This window comes from Eriocheir sinensis, chromosome 42, assembly GCF_024679095.1.
Source record: "Eriocheir sinensis breed Jianghai 21 chromosome 42, ASM2467909v1, whole genome shotgun sequence".
Lineage (NCBI taxonomy): Eukaryota > Metazoa > Arthropoda > Malacostraca > Decapoda > Varunidae > Eriocheir > Eriocheir sinensis.
The window spans coordinates 6,105,992-6,127,699 of NC_066550.1; the positions used below are offsets into that span (position 1 = coordinate 6,105,992).

At 46.9% G+C, this 21,708-nt stretch overlaps 1 protein-coding gene across 1 annotated transcript; it reads right to left on the bottom strand.

Annotated features, from left to right (window-relative positions):
- Positions 1–2,403: 2,403 nt before the first annotated feature.
- Positions 2,404–21,492, bottom strand: LOC127009867 (uncharacterized). Its single transcript, XM_050883345.1, has 11 exons — positions 21,460–21,492; positions 20,527–20,635; positions 19,848–19,946; positions 16,769–16,883; positions 14,892–15,028; positions 13,424–13,517; positions 12,189–12,418; positions 6,552–6,709; positions 5,307–5,447; positions 4,040–4,173; positions 2,404–3,283 (listed from the first exon to the last, which is right to left on the bottom strand). Coding segments are annotated over exons 1-11 (1,320 nt in total). The 5' UTR covers positions 21,462–21,492; the 3' UTR covers positions 2,404–3,182.
- Between the last annotated feature and the right edge of the window lie 216 nt (positions 21,493–21,708).

Sequence of the window (21,708 nt, forward strand, 5' to 3'; positions counted from 1 at the left end):
GTGCTATTGCGTGACTGTAATTTCAATGACTACAAACGGCGGTGTGGGGTGTGAGGGAGGGCATGTTGAAGTGATTGATTTAAATTAGTCCACCTTTCCTCGTTTTCTTTAAATCCCTGTTTCTACATTCTCTAGTTTGGCTCCAAGCAGTGCCACGCATAATCCACGCCTCGGCCGTGTCTCCTCCCACAAACCTGCGTATGACTTGACTTGGTGTATATAGACTTAGGGTACAGCATCGTCACCAACTGACGCCGAACATAAGCCACTCATCTCTGCACCCGCAATATTTGTCTAACGACTGTACAGCGCTGACAAGTGCTTCGCCAGTAGAGGTCGGCCCAGTCCCAACAACCCGACCTTCTTCACTTGGCTCTCGGCATTAGCCTTGGTCAAGTACCGCTCATCAGGTGCAGAAGCAAGACTCCCAACAAGGGCGTCCAGAGGGATAGTCCTTCCATAGGTGCCTCACATAACAAGCTATACTAACACGAAGACGCAGTTTGACCCCAAATGAAAATAAATGTGTCCCTCCTTACAATGCACGTGACACCCTCAATTCTATATCTGTTAATCGAAAGGCGGGTAAGGGCAACGTCGGTATGGTTGTGATTTGTAATTTTATCATGGATTTGTAAATCTATCACAGGCCGTTACAGCGATGATGCTAAATGTGGGTCAAGCCGCTGTGTCCTTGGCGTGACGGTACCACTCATCCGGTCGCCATCAAAAGCTCGACCCCCGGCAAACAGATTACGAGAAAAACTCACCTATTCTCTGTTTTTCCTACATTTTGACAATCATCTACAATTTGACTTTTAATCGCCTCTTTTCCTCCATTAAAACGTCACTCATTAAACCTACGAGTATGCTGAAAATGATAACACGAAGACTATTATTTCTTACCCCTGACAGGCTAAGTAACTGTTGTACTCATGTCGTTCTCACGTATGGAGAGTTTTGTTCCTTCCTGCACACGAACGAACACCCTCCACGTCTGACCGCCGAAGCTAAACTGCTGCTGGGTGGGGGGGGGGGGGGAGGGCAGCGTTGCCAAATTGTCGTACTCTGAGCATTGCATTTATCATTTTTAGGCTCATAAGACCGTCGTAACCACACAAACAACGATAGAAAATTAAAGTTATCGTTGAAACTGTTAAAGAGTGATGGTTTTCGCTCTTTTTTGCTAGAGTTATCACTCAGAAACTAGGAAAATGCAATGCGCTGAGTACGATAGTTTGGCACGCTGGGGTAGGGGGAATGGGTCATCGAGGAGGAGGAGGAGGAGGAGGCAGAAGGGTGGGGGGAGGGGAGGGAGGAAGTTGTGTTCGATCTCCCTATTTTCCAGCACAACGGTTTTCGTATTTCCGTCTTTATTTCCGTTCGTATCACGGGACTGTATTGTATTTGCTGCCACTCAAATTCAACAAAAAGAAATAAAAAGGTTTCCAGTATTTTCAGTTCCGTCAAGTAATGGAAGCTGTTTTTCTTATTGTTAAAGTTGCTGGCTCGAGAGAGAGGTTTGAGACGAGTTGGTTTACCCTTTTCCAACACTTCTTCACTGATTCTTTATTGCACTGGATAATAGACTTTCTGCACAAAATAAAGTGGGTATAGATAAGAATCATTTTGCACGAGACGGTATCACTACCCTAAAACATAATTTGCGCGATGGTAGAAAAAGAGTTGGGAAGAATTAAGAACCGTTACAGGTACCTCTTCGAAGACTGAGTGTGATAGTTTGCTAAATATTTGGTTAGTTGGCTAGTTAGTTTGTTGGTTAGTAGTAGCAACAGTAGTAGTAGTGATAGTAGAAGCATTATTATCATTATTATTATTATTATTATTATTATTAGTAGTAGTAGTAGTAGTAGTAGTAGTAGTAGTAGTAGTAGTAGTAGTAGCAGCAGCTGTATACCTTATATCAGGAAACTATAAGAATAAATATATATCATGCTTGTCTTAATGTATAGTTCAGGCATCTAAGGAAGGCTACGTACGTATACACAGACTCGTAAACCATTCATGTGTACACTACGTTGTGTGTGTGTGTGTGTGTGTGTGTGTGTGTGTGTGTGTGTGTGTGTGTGTGTTATTCCCCATGGTCTGATCACACACTGAATTCGTGATCCCAAGCTAATACCCTCCCTTGATTCACACACACACACACACACACACACACACATCCAGGAGGTGGGACACAACTTCCGACTGTCACCTGGTACCCATTAATTGCTGTGTGTGTGTGTGTGTGTGTGTGTGTGTGTGTGTGTGTGTGTGTGTGTGTGTGTGTGTGTGTGTGTGTGTGTGTGTGTGTGTGTGCTTGCTAATCATAGGCCGCGATGGCAAGTTTGAGGTTCGGTGAGTTAGGAAATGATGTGTGGGTCAAAAGAATGCACAACAGAGATTGATCCTGGTGTATTAATCAGTTCAAAAGTTCTACAAAATACAGGAGTTCACTTACGTTTAAACTATTGAACTATTATCTCCAAACACCAAACAACAACACATGTGGTTCTAAAGAATGCATGCTTAGAAACAGAGGTTTTGAAGATCATGCAGAAGGAAAATAGATTGTTATAGATGTAAATTAGCCCGTCCGCTGCGATTGGCACGGATTTCGCCTTCACTGGTAACTTAGTAACATGTGCTCCCAGGTCTTTCTCTGGCTCTGTGGTGGATAGTGGAATGTTTCCCATGAGGTATTGGTGTGCTGGATATCCCCTCCCAAGGTGCAGGACTTCACATTTTTCTTCATTGAATTGTAGCAGCCACTTTTTGCTCCACTCCTGTAGCTTGGTGATGTCTTCTTATAGGAAATCCGCAGTCAAGGGGTTAAGTGGTTCTAGGCAGGAAAGGGCCAGTTCGACAGTCCATTGAGTCCAAACCAAACCATAATCTCCACAGTGATCCGCTAATTCTACTCAATACCAGATTCTAAAGAGATTTCCCGTGTGGTTCCCTAAAATTTCCCCATTATCATATCAACGCCAAACACTGTACAAGGCATTTTCGTAGTAGTTTGTGTCTGGTTGGGGAGCTAACAATCTTGCTGTACTGGACTATAAAACTGGCCCGTAGAGTGAGAGGTTCTAGGGGGCGTAGGTGTAGAGTGAGAGGTTCTAGGGAGCGTAGGTGTAGAGTGAGAGGTTCTAGGGAGCGTAGGTGTAGAGTGAGAGGTTCTAGGGAGCGTAGGTGTAGAGGTACAGCTGACCGATTGAATAGCCAGCCACTGCAACCTCCTCATAGCCGTCACCATCGAAGTCACCGTGAGCCATCTTGCCTGTAGGGGTGGTGGAGGTGGTGGTGGTGTGAGGGAAAAACAGTAATGAAAGTATAGTGAATCAAGTTGTCCAAAAATACATGAAATAGAGCAAGACAATAACGGTGTATGAAGTCAAAGAAAACGTAAATGATATATAAATGGTAACAAAACAAGGTAAGCTAGTAAAGATACGTTAAATAAAGCATGCTACGTACGAGTAAAATGTTAGTAAATGGATAAGATAACAATATGAAAAAATTAAAAGAATGCACAAGAAACGGATAAAAAGGGAAATAAATATATATATCAATAACGTAAAAAGATAAAATGCAAAGAAAAACAATAGTATAAACTTGAGCAGCAATAAATAACTGAGGAAGAGTATATATAAAGAAAGGAATTTTATTATGTCCGAAAAATAATAAAACTGCTGAGCAAATATGAAAATGAGTGGTCAGTGAACCTTTTCAATAGCGTCAGGATTACCTGGCGAAGGGATTAACTATCCGAGAGGCATTACATTGAACTAGGATTATTTGACATGCATTATTTACTTTTATTTTTAGTGTTTGTTTTAGTGTTTTAAGTAGTTTGTTTAATGATGTGCTAAATATGCTTCATTATCTTAAATTGCACACACACACACACACACACACACACACACACACACACACACACACACACACACAGGCACAGACACAGACAGAGACACACACACACACACACACACACACACACACACACACACACACACACACACGCGGCTCTACACACCAATAGTGGTTTTCTCTGTGTCCAGCAGGATGTGCTTCTCGTAGAGCCAGTCGTCGCGGAGGTCAGAGTTGGGGAAGAGAACGTACATCCTCCCGTCATCGTCGCCGGAGAGGAGGATGTAGGGCTTGTGTGGCCTGCGGGGGGAAGGGTTAAGGATGAGAATAGCGTCCATACTACAGGCTCTCCCCTCCTAGGCCATTCCCTCCTTTAACCATTCCCCTCCCAAACCATTCATTCCCTTCCCTACATTCGCCTTCTACATCATTCCCTCCTTTAACCATTCCCCTCCCAGACCGTTGCTTCCCTACCCTTCATTCCTGCCGTCATCGTCGCTGGAGAGGAGAATGTAAGGTTTGTGTGGCCTGGGGGTTGGGGGGAAAGGGGATGAGAAAATTAAGCGCCTATACTACAAGCTCTCCCCTCCTAAACCATTCATTCCCTTCCTATCATTCCTGCCGTCACCGGAGAGGAGGATATAAGGTATGTGTGGCCTGGGGGTGGGTGGGTTAGGATTAAGGATGAAGAGGATATGATTAACAAAAATAAGAATATACAGGCTCGCCCCTCCTAGACCATTCGAATCCTGGACCATTCATTCCCCTCCTATCATTCCTGCCGTCATCGTCACTGGGGAGGAGGATGTCGGGCTTGTATGGCTTGGGGGGGGGTTGGTAGGGAGGGGAAGGACGAGTTAAGGAGGGATGAGAATAGCACGCGTACTGTACAAGATAAGAACTGATACCTATATATGGCCGGGATGGTAAAGGGGGTAGGGGGGTGCTTTATGTATTGGTGAACACACGGACATACATACATACATACATATGTACATACATACAGGAACAGAAGAAGTAAAGGGAAAGGACGAGAAGAGACAGGAAGCAAGAAAAAAGGAAAATACGTACATACATACATAAATACATACATACATACATACATACACATGGATTTATACATACATACAGGAACAGTAGAAGGAAAGGAAATGGATGAAAAGAGAGGAAGCAAGGAATATAACGAAAGCAGAGGAAGCAATAATGATAAAGGGTTCATACGAGTCTCGAACGTGTTCCATTCTAATTACTCGTAAACTGCCTGCCTACCCCCGTCCTCTCTCTCTCTCTCTCTCTCTCTCTCTCTCTCTCTCTCTCAAACACAAAAAAATGTAGAATGTAAAAAATAAAAGGCGAAAAGAAGTAACGAGAAAAAATTACACCACCATCCTCCACTCATCCTTTCTCTCCACTTTCCCTTCTTTCCTACTCACAGGCCGTCCTCCGCCACTCCCGCAGCGAACTCCGCGTTGGGGTAGTAGGCCTTGGGGGTGCCCGGTGACATGCTCTCGCCACCTACGATCGGGTTGGGAATGAAGCCGTCCGCGACCTGGACGGAGGTGAAGGGGTCAAGCCTGGGGAGAAGGAAACGGGAAAACGATTGTTAGTGGATGGCACGGCAGAGACAAAGGGTGTGGCATGGTGGGTGTTGGGGCTGTACTGCTATTACCACAACTGCTGCTGTATTGTTATTATTACTACTCTAGCAGCCGCTAAAGCGATATGGTGTTGTTTTCAGATGAGTACAGCTGCGGCCACACGTGTCCCCGATCATATCGTAAAAACTGTCGGCATCACCGCCATCGACGCGTCGGACACATACACGCGATCATGTAGGGAACAGTTGGCAAACATGTCTTTTACATGTCGGTAATAGGCTGGAAACAGAGGTGAGGCCAAAAGGCCGTCTACGCGTGTCTGCATACGCGAACATAACAGAGGGAAATACATAGAGGCGACACCATCTACTAAAGAAAATGGCCGAGGCATGGAGGTAAATAATTTACCACCCTGTTGTCGGAGTGAGAACGGACGGCTTGCTGGCAGTTGCAGCACTGGTTGTAATGCGTGGCCGTCACAGGAGGCGAGTTCGCCGACTCTTGGTGCGTCCGTCAGCTATGAGAACCATTAGGGGAGGTGAAGGCCTCCACCTGCGTGTATACAGAGGACAATACTATACACACACGTGGGTCCCGCATATACCGAGGTCTCTCGCGTGACGCTGAACGTTATGAAGACGGGCGACTTAGAACACATGTGGAGTATGGTTGGCCGGAAGATCTTGGTTGGCCCGCACTTCGCTGAACACGACGCGGAGAACGGGAGACAATGTATCGCCGACGGACCGTCTTGCAGTGATATTATGTGTGTGCTTACTCGGACACCTGCGTCAAGCACCGCCTCGTCCACACACACCCAACAACAAATTGCCGACACAGTATCATAGCACGAACATGTTTCAGAATTTCTCTTGATTACAAGATTGTTGCCTGCCCTGTCTCCGCCATGTTGCCGACGTGTGTTTCCGGCACGCGTGGTCGCATCCTGACTGACTTGGCATAGAATTAAAAGAAACATTCCTTACATTACTTTATCCCATATCATCCATCCTAATCCTCCTCCTCCTCCTCCTCCTCCTCCTGTTCCTCCTCCTTAGCCCTCCCTCCCTCCCAACACACCTGAAATCATCCGGGAAGAAGTAGACGGTCGCCTGCCCCACTCCCACGTCAGTCTGGTACTCCGTGGCCATGAACTCCATCACTCCGTCGCGGTTGAAGTCATCCACTAAGACATCAAACACCTGCCCGGCATTCTGGTTGATCACTCTGGACATCACCTGCGTGGGTGGAGAGAGGCACAGGTGAGAAAGGGTGCGGAGAGCTGAGGTAGGCAAGCTTTAGGGAAGAATGGATTGGTTAATAAGGGAAAGGAAATAAAGAAAATGGATATAAGGTTGAAAGGAAGGAAGAAAGGAAAGGACAGACGGATGAATGAATGGAAAAAGGAAAGGAATGAAGAAAGAAGGAGAAAGAGATAACGAAAGGGAGGAGAGAGAGAGAGAGAGAGAGAGAGAGAATGAATGGAAGCCGTGTCATGTGTAACGCACTAATTAAACAGCTGCCAAACACTTTGTGGCCACACTGGATTCTGCGTAGAGTTAAGGGAAAATACATCAATGAGAAAGATGAATAACATTAGATGAGCAACAGATCCAAGGAGAACGGAGTCACTCAGTACTGGGTCGTATTATAAGACATTTCGCCGCCCAAGAACACCTATTTGACAAGGCTTTCGCAGGAGTTGTTGGCATTTCCAGGAGTAGTTTTATATATGGAGTAGGTAGGAAGACACCTACCGAACGGGCGTGAGCTACTCCCGGTGAGGATATATGGGAAGCGAGGAGGGTGCTGAAGCCCTTCAAAGACCCTTCCCATGTCCTCACTAACCGTTTCCCTTTTGTCTCATCAACACCAGAGAGCAGTTCAGCATGCTGTCTAAAGACAGTTCCTCTCTCTTTCTACACCACACTACATTCACAAAACACACACATGTTTTCCCAAAATTCAAAATTCAACATGGCGAAAATAATAACTGCCTCGGAGTCCCCGCCTGGGGGGGGGACCATAAATTCCCCCAGGGAGGACTCCCCTTCTGGCTGCCGATTTGAGAGGTGTCCTGATAACCCCTGGAACCTCCTCCTTATCAATTTCTGCAACATTCGCGGTCTCCGTTCTAATTTTCATTCTGTGGAACACCATCTCTCCTCCTCTAAACCTCACCTTCTCTTCCTCACCGAAACACAGGTTTCTGAGGCTACTGACAGCAACCTCAACTCTGTTCCCTCCTACTATCTCTATCCTAAATTTCAAGTCAAAGCTGGATGTTGCGCCTACGTGCGCAACGACATCACTTGCTCTCGTGCCCACGACATTGACTCTTCAGAATTTTCCACCATCTGGCTAAGACTTCATTGTCATTCTATTACTAAATACATCTGTGCTGTTTATCTCTCACCTAACTCTACTAACTATGTAAAACTCTTCGACTATTTGAACTCTAAAGTGGAGCGCATCTTGACCCACTCTCCCTTCGCTGAAATCTCCATCTTGGGAGATTTCAATGTTCACCACCAGCTTTGGCTTTCATCCTCTTTCACTGACCAGCCTGGTGAACAAGCCTACAACTTTGCTCTCCTCAACGACCTAGAGCAGTTGGTTCAGCACCCTACTCGTATTCCCGACCGTCTTGGAGACAGGCCCAACATTCTAGACCTCTTCCTTACCTCTAATCCTTCTGCTTACTCTGTCAAACTCTTCTCTCCGTTGGGCTCCTCCGATCATAACCTTATTTCTGTATCCTGTCCTATCGCTCCTGTACATCCTCTGGACCCACCGAGGAGGCGATGCTTCTGGCATTTTGCTTCAGCTCGGTGGGACGACCTGAGGATGTACTTTTCCGATTTCCCGTGGAATGATTACTGCTTCCAGGAGAGAGACCCCTCTGTCTGTGCTCTGCGCATCACACAGGTGATTGTCTCTGGAATGGAGGCATACATTCCACGTACTTTCTCTACTCCTCATGCTAAAAAGCCTTGGTTTAATCACGCTTGTTCTCGTGCTATTAAAGATAGAGAGGCAGCTCACAAAAGGTTCCAGAGCCTTCGAACTCCCACTAACTTTGATCTATACATTTCAGCCCGGAATCGTGCCAAATCTATTCTCCGACTTACCAAAACTTCTTTTATAAATAGAAAATGTCAACACCTTGCTTCTTCTAATTCTTCCCGTGACTTCTGGCATCTAGCCAAAAATATCTCTTCCAATTTCACTTCTTCCTCTTTCCCTCCTCTCCTTAACCCTGACGGCAGCACTGCCGTCTCATCTGTCTCTAAGGCTGAACTCTTCGCTCAAACTTTCTGTAAGAACTCCACCTTGGACGATTCTGGGCATATTCCTCCTACTCATCCCCCCTCTGACTCCTTTATGCCTGTTATTAAGATTCTTCCTAATGATGTTTTCTATGCCCTCTATGGCCTCAACTCTCAGAAGGCTTATGGACCTGATGGAGTGCCTCCTATTGTCCTTAAAAACTGTGCTTCTGTGCTGACACCCTGCCGGGTCAAACTCTTTCGTCTCTGCCTATCAACATCTATCTTTCCTTCCTGCTGGAAGTATGCCTTTGTACAGCCTGTGCCTAAGAAGGGTGACCGCTCCAATCCCTCAAACTACCGCCCAATAGCTTTACTTTCATGTCTATCTAAAGCTTTTGAATCAATCCTTAACCGGAAGATTCAAAAGCACCTTTCCACTTCTAATCTTCTATCTGATCGCCAGTATGGATTCCGCAAGGGGCGTTCTACTGGCGCTCTTCTCTCATAAGTGACTCTTGGTCATCCTCTTAGCAGTTTCGGTGAAACTTTCTCTGTTGCGCTAGACATATCGAAAGCCTTCGATAGAGTCTGGCACCAGTCTTTACTTTCTAAACTGCCCTCTTTCGGATTCTATCCCTCTCTCTGTTCCTTTATCTCCAGTTTCCTTTCCGGCCGTTCTATCTCTGCGGTGGTAGACGGTCACTGCTCTTCCCCTAAACCTATCAACAGTGGCGTTCCACAGGGCTCTGTCCTATCACCCACTCTCTTCCTGTTATTCATCAATGATCTTCTTTCCATAACAAACTGTCCTGTCCACTCGTATGCCGACGACTCCACTCTGCATTATTCAACTTCTTTCAATAGAAGACCATCAAAACAGGAAGTACACAACTCCAGACTGGAGGCTGCAGAACGCTTAACCTCAGACCTTGCTATCATTTCCGACTGGGGCAGAAGGAACCTTGTGTCCTTCAATGCCTCAAAAACTCAATTTCTCCACCTATCAACTCGACACAATCTTCCAAACACCTATCCCCTATTCTTCGACAACACTCAGCTGTCACCTTCTTCAACACTAAACATCCTCGGTCTATCCTTAACTCAAAATCTCAACTGGAAACTTCATATCTCCTCTCTCGCTAAATCAGCTTCCTCGAGGTTGGGCGTTCTGTATCGTCTCCGCCAGTTCTTCTCCCCCGCGCAGTTGCTATCCATATACAGGGGCCTTGTCCGCCCTTGTATGTAGTATGCATCTCACGTGTGGGGGAGCTCCACCCACACAGCTCTTCTGGACAGAGCGGAGACTAAGGCTCTTCGTCTCATCAGCTCTCCTCCTCCTACTGATAGTCTTCTACCTCTTAAATTCCGCCGCGATGTTGCCTCTCTTTCTATCTTCTATCGATATTTCCACGCTGACTGCTCTTCTGAACTTGCTAACTGCATGCCTCCCCCCCTCCCGCGGCCCCGCTGCACACGACTTTCTACTCATGCTCATCCCTACACTGTCCAAACCCCTTATGCAAGAGTTAACCAGCATCTTCACTCTTTCATCCCTCACGCTGGTAAACTCTGGAACAATCTTCCTTCATCTGTATTTCCTTCTGCCTATGACTTGAACTCTTTCAAGAGGAGGGTGTCAGGACACCTCTCCTCCCGAATTTGACCTTGCTTTTGGCCACCTCTTCTGATTCTTTTATGGGAGCAGCGATTAACGGGCTTTTTTTTTTTGTTATTGTTTTTTTTTGTGCCCTTGAGCTGCCTCCTTTGTTGTAAAAAAAAAAAAAAAAAAAATGGTGGTAGTGTGAACCTGTGTGGTGGTGTGAACCTGGAGAAAACTCATCAGAACCCAATTGACCCCCTCTCTGACCTTTAGAAATAGCTGATGTAAGAAGCGAAAATGTCTTATCATACCGACCTCTAGAGTCTCTCATGACGACACACGCAACACCAGAAATATGGAAATCAAGCAACAGGAGGTCTAGTGGCGCAGACGCTTCTCATCTCTTTCTCAATTCCATCGTTTCTTAGTCTCGAGTATCGGCACGCCCTGGGATGCCAAAATATTTCAAGGGGTGCCGGGAGTGCATCTCTGCCATGTCATCATTGAGTGTGAGCCTACGCCGGAGCGTGTCGCCTCGCCCGCTTGACGAGTCTGCTGCCGGGGACTCCCTCGGTCAAGTCTACAGGCAGGCTCAACTCCCAGCTTGAGTAACTCACGGCAGAATCGTTCAACTTGCCCAAGTCTTTGTGAGTGGACCATATGCCCGTACAGCTGGAGTTGGCCTCGATTCAGTCTCAAGTAATAACCGATTTGATAGAATGTCCTTCCATCGATGGCCTAAGATTTTATAAAGGGACTTATATTACCGAGGGCATTTATTTGTCTCTTCAAGTCACTACTTGGTTTCCTCACATGATGACACCCGTAGAAAGAGACAAGGAGCACGAGACTAAAAGATCCGAATCTTTGCACATGTTCTTCCGCAAAGAATCCAGAATACCAGATTTAAGTGTAAGTATGCATGCACAAGCCCTCTGACACTGTTTCAGGAAGAATGTCTTTCCATGGCATGCATCCAATGTATTGCCGTTGTTTATGACCAGGTTTGCATCTTAATTGCATCTTTGGTCCCTTGTTTCAAAAGAATGCGCAAAAAACACGATAAAAATATTTAATATTTCCTTAATGGTGATGAAGCAAATGTAACCTTTGTAATCAAACTACTGGAGCTCCTGAACAACCTAAGTGCTTTCATGGTGTAGTGGTTAGCATACCGAGCCACGAATCCGCCAGCTTGGGAATGATTCTGGCCCGTCACCCAACTCAACCAGTTTTTCATCCTCCATTTCGGGCTGGTCGATAAATGGGTACTTTGGGAAACCTGGGGAAAGTGTACTGTGGTAACCCGGATGTTACTCTGTGGTAACCCGGATGTTACTCTGTGGTAACCCGGATGTTACTCTGTGGTAACCCGGATGTTACTCTGTGGTAACCCGGATGTTACTCTGTGGTGACCCGGATGTTACTATGGAGTGACCGGATGTGTTCTGTGGTGACCCGGATGTTGCTGTTGTGGTTGGTAACCCGGATGTTACTATGGAGTGACCCGGATGTTACTCTGTGGTGACCCGGATGTTACTCTGTGGTGACCCGGATGTTACTCTGTGGTGACCCGGATGTTACTCTGTGGTGACCCGGATGTTACTATGGAGTGACCCGGATGTTACTCTGGCCTCGCGTCCCGAGGTAGGATTCTTACTTTTTACCCACACAGACTCAAGGGACATTGAGACGGAGATAAGTACCGAGGCCAAGTACAACTTAGCGTTTGCCTTCTGTTTAATTTTTACCTTTGAGCGCCTGAAAGTCAAACTCAAGAGTTGCTGAGCTTCTGGTCTGAAATAAGAAAATAATAAGAAACGCTGCCTTACAGTTTAAACTCACCAGGCCAGGATTAGTCCAGCTTCCATCCGCACTCTCGGTCCAGTAGATGCTCAACTTTTGGTTAAAGAACTCGCCCGCCACGATGCAGTCGTATGTCCTCCCGGCGGCCGTCAGCGTTACCACCCCGAAGTGAACGTCTGGCCCGTCAGTCGCCAGGATGTGCTGAGGCCAACCACCCACAAATCCTTTCCCTTCGTTCTCCAGCCACACGAGTTCGCTTGTGACGCCGCCTGTTGAAATAAAAGAAGGGAAAAATGGAAACTGAGTATTTGCTGGTGTGATGATAGGAGAGAGAAAGAGAGAGAGATGGAATACAGACAGGGTTAGGTAAGGATGAGGGGATATGGAATAGATGCGCGTGGCAGCGGTGCTGATCTCCGTCGCACTGACCCTTGAGCCTGTGGTGGGAAGAACCCATTACCCCGGGACACAGGGCCAGTGTGACATCCGGGTTACCACAGTTTACCTTCCCCAGGTTTCCCCAGGTACCCATATATCAATCAGCTCGAAAGGGAAGATGAAAATTTGGGTAAGCTGCACGCCGACTGCCCGGGCCGGGATTCGAACCCGGGCCCACGAATTCGTAGCTGGGTACGCTAACTGCTATACCACAGAGGCGCTGGAATACAGGGTGGAATTAAAAAGGAGAAAATAAGATAAAAGGAAAGGAAGGAAGCGTAAAATGCGGGAAAGGTAATGACAAAGAGAGAATGAAAGTAGGAAAGGAAAACAGGTGGCGACGACTGGGAAAAGCTGAGGTAAAGGAAAGAAGGAAGAAAATCAGCAAATATGGCAGGAAGGAAAAGAGGAGGAAAAAATGAAAGATAATGCAGTACAAGAAACAAAATGGCAGCGCATGAAGGGGAGAAGGAAGATGGAAAAAATGAATGAAAGAAAACGGGATGCACGAATAGGGAGGAGAGGAAAGAGATTGGTATAAAGGAGAGCGGGAGGAAAAAGAATAAGAATAAAGTGAGAGGAGGAGAGGAGGGATAATGAAGGGATAATAAAGGGATGATAAAATGAAAGGAGGAGAAGAGTGATAATGCACAAAGAGATGGCCACTAAGGAAAGAAAATGAAGAAAATACGAGAGAGAGAGAGAGAGAGAGAAAATAAAGAAAGAAATACAAAAATGAAAAAAATTAAAATAAAAATAAAAATTGGGGAAAAAAATATATTCCCTTAACACACACACACACACACACACACACACACACACACACACACACTCACCCAGCACACCGACGTGGAAGCGAGCGGTGAGAGCATCCAGATCTCCATCCAGATCCATGTCCTTCCACACGACGCGGTGATACGACCACGCTTGCTGAAACACCCGAGCGAAGCAGTGAAGCAGCGAGCCGAGGACTTAATGAACCTTGCGAACCACTTAATCGTGTCGTTGCTTTATTGATGACGATGATGATGATGATGAGGAGGAGGAGGAGAAGGATAAAGAAAACAATAAGAAATAATATAAAAAATAGCGCCATTTCCCAAGTCTTGAGCGTGACGTCGGCTCAAATTATGCAGGATGAAAATTTAAAGTATAAGAGGAAAGTTTGCTAAGTGGAGTCCATGAAGGGAGACGATAAAGAGACAAGAGGAGCTAATCAAGGTAATGAGGCGCCCCGACACACCTGTTGAAAGAGTATTAAGTGGTGCTGACGGTGATGGCACGTGGAGGTAAAAATGGTGGTGGTGGTGGTGATGGTGGTGGAGTGGTAGTGGAGGTGGTGGTGGTGGTGGAGTGGTAGTGGAGGTGGTGGTGGTGGAGTGGTAGTGGAGGTGGTGGTGGTGGTGGTGGTTGGTAAAAAAATAATAATAACTGGTATCACTACTACTACTTTTAATACCACTAATATTCCTTTTTTTTCTTCCTTTTTCTCCTTTTTTCTTTCATCCCATTTATACCCCCCCCCCACCCTCTCTCTCTCTCTCTCTCTCTCTCTGCAGCCTCCCAGCCTCTCCCTCATCCCTTCTCTCCCTCTCCTCCCTCCTCTCCCACACTCTCCCTGTCACTTTTCTTCCTTTCCCTTCTCTCTCATTGGTCCTTCCCTTGTCATCAGACCCCAGACCAGATCATCTCCCTTCCCTTTAAACTCCTTTTCCTCTCCTGCCAATCCCTTTACCTGTCTCTACCTGCTCCTTTCAGTTTCCTCAGACCACGTATTAGATCATCTCCTTTTCCTTTAAGTAAACTTCCTTTCCTGATCATTTCTTTACCTGTCTGTCACTGCTCATTTCCTTTCCCTCACACCCGGATCAGATCATCTCCCTTTCCTTTAACTAACCTTCCTTTCCTGATCATTTCTTTACCTGTCTGTCATTGCTCATTTCCTTTCCCTCAGACCCGGATCAGATCATCTCCTTTTCCTTTAACTAACCTTCCTTTCCTGATCATTTCTTTACCTGTCTGTCATTGCTCATTTCCTTTCCCTCAGACCCGGATCAGATCATCTCCCTTTCCTTTAACTAACCTTCCTTTCCTGATCATTTCTTTACCTGCCTCTCATTGCTCTTTTCCTTTTCCTCTTCTACCCCAGATCATCTCTCATTTAACAGCCCTTCCTTCCCTGCCCATGCCTTTACCAGTTTCTCATTGCTCATTTCCTTTCCCTCAGACCCGGGACCAGATCATCTTCCCTTCCTTCCCTGCCCATGCCTTTCCCACACTTCCTCGTTGACATCCTTCACTTACAGAATCCAGGGAGGCGATGTCCACGGCGGGAGGCAAGGGATCCTGCGTGGTATCGTACATCTGCAGCATCCCGTCCCCCTTGCCAGGCACCAGGAAGCCAGAGGTCCAGATTACACCCTCAGCGCCCGCCACGGAGCCTGCAGGAGGAGAAAGCGGAGAAGGGGCGGCTGTAGTGAAGGTGGTGAGGGTGGGGGTGGGGGTGTTGGGGCGGTAGTGATGAGATGGTGGTGGGGATGTTGTTGTGGTGTTGGGTCAGTGGTGGTGTGGGTGGGGGTGGTGGTGTTAAAGAGAGTTGAGGCGGAGGTTGGTTGATAAGAAGTGGTGGTGATTCAGTGGTGGAGGAGATGTATGGTGAAGTGTGGGTATGGTGGTGGTGGGAGTGGTGCATGGTGGTGGTGGATGGGTGTTGTAGGGAGTAACAGTGGTAGTGGTGGTGGTGGTAGTGATGTGGAGGTTGGTGCAGGTGTTGATTAAGTGGTGATGAAATTGTTTGGAGGGAGATTGTGGTGTGGAAATGACAGGTGGTGGAGCGGGTGGAAATGGTGGTGGGTGGGGAGGCGAGGCACAGAGGTGGTGATAGTGGTGATGAGAGGTGGTTATGTAATAGGGAAGACAGGGAAACGAAGATGGAGTAGAGTGGAGTGATGGAAATGATGTGGTGGTGGTGGTGGTGGGGTGGGAAGATGAGGTTACATAGGTGGTGATGGTGGTGGTTATTTAATGGGGGTGATTATAGGAAAACGAGGATGTAAGTGTGGTGGTGGTGGTGGTGGTGGTGGTGATAGTGATGATAGTGATGGTGGTGGTGGTGGTGATAGTGATGATGGTGGTGTTGGTGATGGTGATGATGGTGGTGGTGGTGGTAGTGATGGTGGTGGTGGTGGTGGTGGTAGTGATGGTGGTGGTGGTGGTGATAGTGATGATGGTGGTGGTGGTGATGGTGATGATGGTGGTGGTGGTGATAGTGATGATGGTGGTGGTGGTGATAGTGATGATGGTGGTGGTGGTGATGGTGATGATGGTGGTGGTGGTGGTGATGGTGGTGGTGGTGTTTTTGTAATGAATATTGTCTTGATCTTATTCTCGTTTTTCTTTGCCTCACTATGAACCTCTCTACGTTGTTTTGGCTTTTTTTCTTTCTTTTTTCTATATTTCTTTAATCTTACTCTTCCATTTTTATCTCGTTCACTGCAGTTTTATCCCTCTCCACCTCCCTCTCTCTCTCCCTCTCTCCTCCCCTCCTCTCCTTTCATTCCCTTCTCCTTCCTTCCTTCACTCCAATTATCAATCATCCTCTATTTACAGATCAATCATTTTCCCCTTCTTCCTCGTTTCTCTCTTTCCACTCTTTCCTTGCCTTCTACCCAGTAACATACATTTTCCTTATCTTTCCTTCTTTCCTTCGTTTCTTCCACACTCTCTCTTTACCTCTTTTCCTTCGTTTCTTTCATGACAGTCAACCACGCACTTTCCTTCCATCTCTTTCCCTGTCTATCATTGCTCCTTATTCCCTTCTCTTCTATCCCAGACCAGATTATCTCCCTTTTTCCTCTCAATTTCTTTAACCACCCTCCTTTCCTTCTCATCCCTTCCCCCACTTCCTCTTTGCCATTGCTTGAAACCTTTCCTTTCCCTCTCCTTCCCCCTCGCTATAGTCCTTCCTCCCTGCTCTCCTTTACATCCTTCCTTCTTCTTTACCTATTTCATTCCTTTCCCTTTCCGTCCCCTCCATTCTTCACACTCTCTCGTTCCTCCATCTTTTCCTTCCCTTTCCTCTGTCGTACTCTCCCTCCTGGCTGTCCTATCCACCCCTTCCTCTCCGTTACACCTTCCCACCTGCAGCCCCCCGTCTCCCTCCCCCTCCCTCCGGCACTCACTGGGCAGGTAGTCAGGGTTGTTGGGCCAGTAGGCAGACAAGTCCATCAGCTCCACGTTCCATTGCGCAGGGTCCATGTAGCGTCCAGGCGCCCTCACGCGGTACACCTCATCCAGCTGCCGGCACAGGTAAAGGTGTGGCTAGGTGAGGAGGTTAGGGGGGCAGGTGATGGGGGTAAACTAGGTGTAGCTGTGATGTTAGGGCAGGTGAGTGCTGTAGGAAGTGTAGAGATGAGGGACAGGTGAGAAAGGTGTACCTGGGATGTGAACAGGTGTAGGGACAAGGCGAGGGCAGGTGAGGGGTGTGTGACAGTGCTTTGTAGAGGTGTAGAGGTGAGCGCGGAGGGCAGGTACGAGGTGTGAAGGTGAGGTGAGGGCGGGTCGGGGTGTCGTGAGGTGTAGGAGATGGTAAGTATCAAGGTAAGGAGAGTGGTCAGGTATACAGTTAACATACGAACAAGGTAAAAAGTGTAATCCCGTGTAATCAGAGTAGGTGAGAGGTGTGTGGGGTGTGTGGCCAGATGTAAGGTAAAGTAGGGAGCACACACTATAAACTGCGCGTGGCCGTGGTGCACATCTCCGTACCATTGAGTCCATGATGGGTGAGATAGGAGGGAGAAAAAGGCAGAGTACAGGGTGTAGGAGGGCGTGGTGGGGTGTTGAAGAGAGACAGGGACAAGGTTATGAGTGTAGCCAGGTGTACAAGGCAAGGCAGGGGCAGGGTAAGGGGTGTAGACGAACGTGGAGATTGATGGGGATAAAGGAACGTATTGGAAAGGCTGGCTGGTGCTGCGTGTCTGGTGTGGGCGAGAAGAAACGAAAGAGAGGATGGAGGAGGAGGAGGAGGAGGAGGAGGAGGGTAAAGAAGGAAGAGCGGGAGAGGGTGGAAGAGAAAAGGGAGGAGAGAGAAGACAGCAAGAGGAGATTAAACAAAGAAAAAGCGATGATAAATAATGAAAAAGTGTTACAGATAAAGACGAAATGGAGAGATAGAGGGGAGAAAAATAGCATGGTGGAAGGGATGGAAGGAACACTAAGAATACCTGGTTTGAGGAAAAAAAGAAAAGAAAATGGATAGAGAAGATTAAGAGAAGGAAAGGAAAGAGAAGGAAGAGAAGAAGGGTAGTGGAAAAATAATCAAAGAAGAGGAATAAAGGAGAGAGAGAGAGAGAGAGAGAGAGAGAGAGAGAGAGAGAGAGAGAGAGAGAGAGAGAGAGAGAGAGAGAGAGAGAGAGAGAGAGAGAGAGAGAGAGAGAGAGAGAGAGAGAGAGAGAGAGAGAGAGAGAGAGAGAGAACTAATCACCTTAATTAGGGGAAAGTGTTGGGCGTTATGGCTTTCGATGTCAATATTATTTTTTTATTAATCTATTGAGTCCCATGAGCTAGAGTGTCTTAAAAAAATATCTCTTTCGTTTCCCCGTTGCCGCCTCCTCTTTTTATTATGCTCATGGTGAGTGTGGAGCTTTAAAGTTGATGCGGAGGGCCGCGCTATATTGTTCGGTCCTCGTGGCAGGGTTAGTGCGTGCCAGAAGAACTGACAAGCGCCAACGGTACTGCTCTCTAAATGGAAGACAGTACTGCGCTGCCCTCCACACACAGACGGACCAGCCAGTACCCAGACGCTGCCCTGCATGGAAGCAGCTTTGAAAAGTTCTCCATCGCAGTTAACGTCCATGTCAACTGTTTTCCTTTAACCATTGCTCATAGGTTTTCAGGTTTGCGTCTGTGGTACTTATGACCAGTGAGTGCCGAGTGTACGCGGCCCCGTGTCCACCTCGTGCAAGGCCCCGCACTGGCTCTAGGCAACGTGAGGTGTTTCGTCTCCTGAATATTTCGGTCATGGCTGTATCTTGCCTTCTATCATCTCCAGTATAATAAAATTTGATGTTAGACGGGTACTATTTCTGAAAGTGTACATGGATATTTCGACTTCTGGTCTTAAAGTAAGTGTGTTATACACACAGTGCTGAGGCAGGCAACACCGAAAATGTAAAAAGTCGGTAAACAAAGGGCGAAGCCTCCACGTTGCGAACTGTTGGCCAGTACGGTCAATTGCATAGCTGGAGTAAAGCGTGGAAAATGTACTTAATGCTGAGAAGTGTCACGTTTTTATAAATGTGATAGAGTGAGGCAAAATGGGATAGAGTGTGGCAGAACCCAATTGGGAATATCATGATATGCGGGGAAGGCCCTAATCTAGTCAAAGAAAAAAGCTGAAAAAGACTTGCGAGTGATCGTGAAGAACAACTTTTAATCCCCGGAAAAGCATATTAACAACTGGAGAATGTCTGAGGTTGCTGACCAACACTGAAGTGAAATGGACCTACGAGGATGAGATGCTGAAAACGTTGACAGTGTCAAGACTAGAATATGCAGCTGTAGTGTGGTCATCTTTTAAATACACGCATACACAAATGGGAAAGAGTGCAAACAATGGCAACAATATCATACCAAGCTTAACTTCATACAATGAGAGACAGCACAAAGCAGAGCTGTCTACATCACAAGAAAGAAGAGAGCGAGGACTTAATTAATATTGGTATTCAGACTCCTACAGTTTCTGGAGTATGAAGACAGGGAAGACTTGCTGGTTTGAGAAAGCGGAAGAACAGGCGGATATGAACATAAATGGCGGAAAACAAGATGCAGAAAGGATGTAAAGAAGTTTGACTTCCCGAACAGAATCATTGATAAGTCTATAGTCAAACCATTTCAAATAGTCCGTTTAGGCGTTCGATTCTGCGGATCCTTTCCTCCCCTCTGCTCCGCCACACAGTCCCAACACCTATCCCTTCCTCTCATATGTTACCTATATGTAATTATGAGAGAAAAATAGGTGTTGGGACTGTGTGGCAGGGCAGAGGGGAGGAAAGGACCCGCAGAATCGAACGCCTAAACGAACTATTTGAAATGGTTTGACTATAGCTACAGAGAAAGTTGTGAACATTCATTATTCAAAGCGAATTTGAGTAAAAGCAGATAGAGAAACAAGACAGCACGAAAAGCTTAGGTTCAAGTTCTGCTTATTACAATACAATACAACTGGGTAAATACAACTGGGTCAATACACTGGATACTTACGTTGCCCAGGGGATCAAAAGTGGAGACGTATATCGTCCACCTGTCCACGTATTCCAGACTCGTGTCCTCAGAGAAGTAAGCCTCCATGAAGGCGGCATGCTGGGGGCAGGGAGGGGGAGGGTAACGACGATTGTGATAGCAGTAGTAGTAGTAGTAGTAGTAGTAGTAGTAGTAGTAGTAGTACAGTTGTAGCAATAGTATAGTAGTAGTAGTAGTAGTAGTAGTAGTAGTAGTAGTAGTAGTAGTAGTAGTAGTAGTAGTAGTAGTAGTAGTAGTAGTAGTAGTAGTAGTAGTAGTAGTAGTAGTAGTAGTAGTAGTAGTAGAACTGACACGAGGAAACAAGTTTCTTTTTGAAGGTGAAGACTCTGTAGGGTTACTTGACATGTGATAAAGGAGAACTGGGAGGTGCAAGAGGGCGGCAAAGGGTCCCAAGAGTACCTGGATGCACTGCCGAGGGACAGCTCAAGGAGGACCAGGAGAGGGTGTGAGGGACCCTATCTGGCGACTGACAGTGCCAAGGAGTGACAAACAGCGCTGAGAGATACAGAGAGATTTAAAAAGCCGTCCGTGTCAAGAGAAAATAAAAACGTGCAAATTGCTGGAAAGAAGAAAAACTGTCACTTTAAGAGCTTGCTGAACACAGTGCCAAAGAGGCGGCAGTGTCACCCCGGTCCCTTACCCTGAGAGGAGTGGAGCCCAGGGAGCGGGGCTGCCAGCTGGGCCGCTGCCCCGACACCACCACCGCCGCCACCACCAGCAGGCAGGCCACGACGCTCCTGAGGGTGGCCCTGGGGAAGGATAAGGGATGAGGGGAAGGGAGGCACTGAGGGGTGAAAGGAAGAAACTGGCACTAAGGGGAAGAGGGTGAGGAAGTGAGAATAAGTGGGGATGAAGGTAGGGACAGGAAGAAAAGGGAAAGGGCGAGGGGTGAGGTAGAGGCGGGAGACAAACAGGTAAAGGATAATGTAGACTTGTAGAGAACAGAACAGCGTGGGAGACAACACGAGGAGACAGCAAAGGACAAAACAGCAGGAAGCATATAAAGAGGGGAAGAGAAGCGGTAAGGAAACGTAAGCAGGGCGGAGGGTGTAAAGGGAGAAGAATAGGGGAAGAAAGCGTAGATAGAAGGGATCGTAAGGTGGGGTTAAAACGTAAAGGGTAAAAAAGAAAGATGGACAATTTGAGGTAAACGGAGAGGGGAGGGAAAGGATGCATGAAGGTAAGGGAAGACACAGAGCTGGTGAGGGTAGAGGAACAAGGAGAGAAGAGAGGAAAGAGGTAGGCAAAGAAGGAGAGAGAGAGAGAGAGAGAGAGAGAGAGAGAGAGAGAGAGAGAGAGAGAGAGAGAGAGAGAGAGAGAGAGAGAGAGAGAGAGAGAGAGAGAGAGAGAGAGAGAGAGAGAGAGAGAGAGAGAGAGAGAGAGAGAGAGAGAGAGAGAGAGAGAGAGAGAGAGAGAGAGAGAGAGAGAGAGAGAGAGAGAGAGAGAGAGAGAGAGAGAGAGAGAATTGCAGGAAAAAATGTGAGTGAAATAAAAAAAATGAAGAACCTTCCTTTGTATTCAGTCTCAACACACACACACACACACACACACACACACACACCTCAAAACTTACATGTTGTGAGCGCGCAACAAAACCAAGAAGCATTTTCCCTTTCTCACGTTTATATACTAGGCCTGGGGGGGAGGGGGACCTTAATCTCTCTCTCTCTCTCTCTCTCTCTCTCTCTCTCTCTCTCTCTCTCTCTCTCTCTCTCTCTCTCTCTCTCTCTCTCTCTCTCTCTCTCTCTCTCTCTCTCTCTCTCTCTCTCTGCCTTTTTCTTTCACATTTTCTTTCTTTCCTTTCTTCCTCTCTTTACTTTCT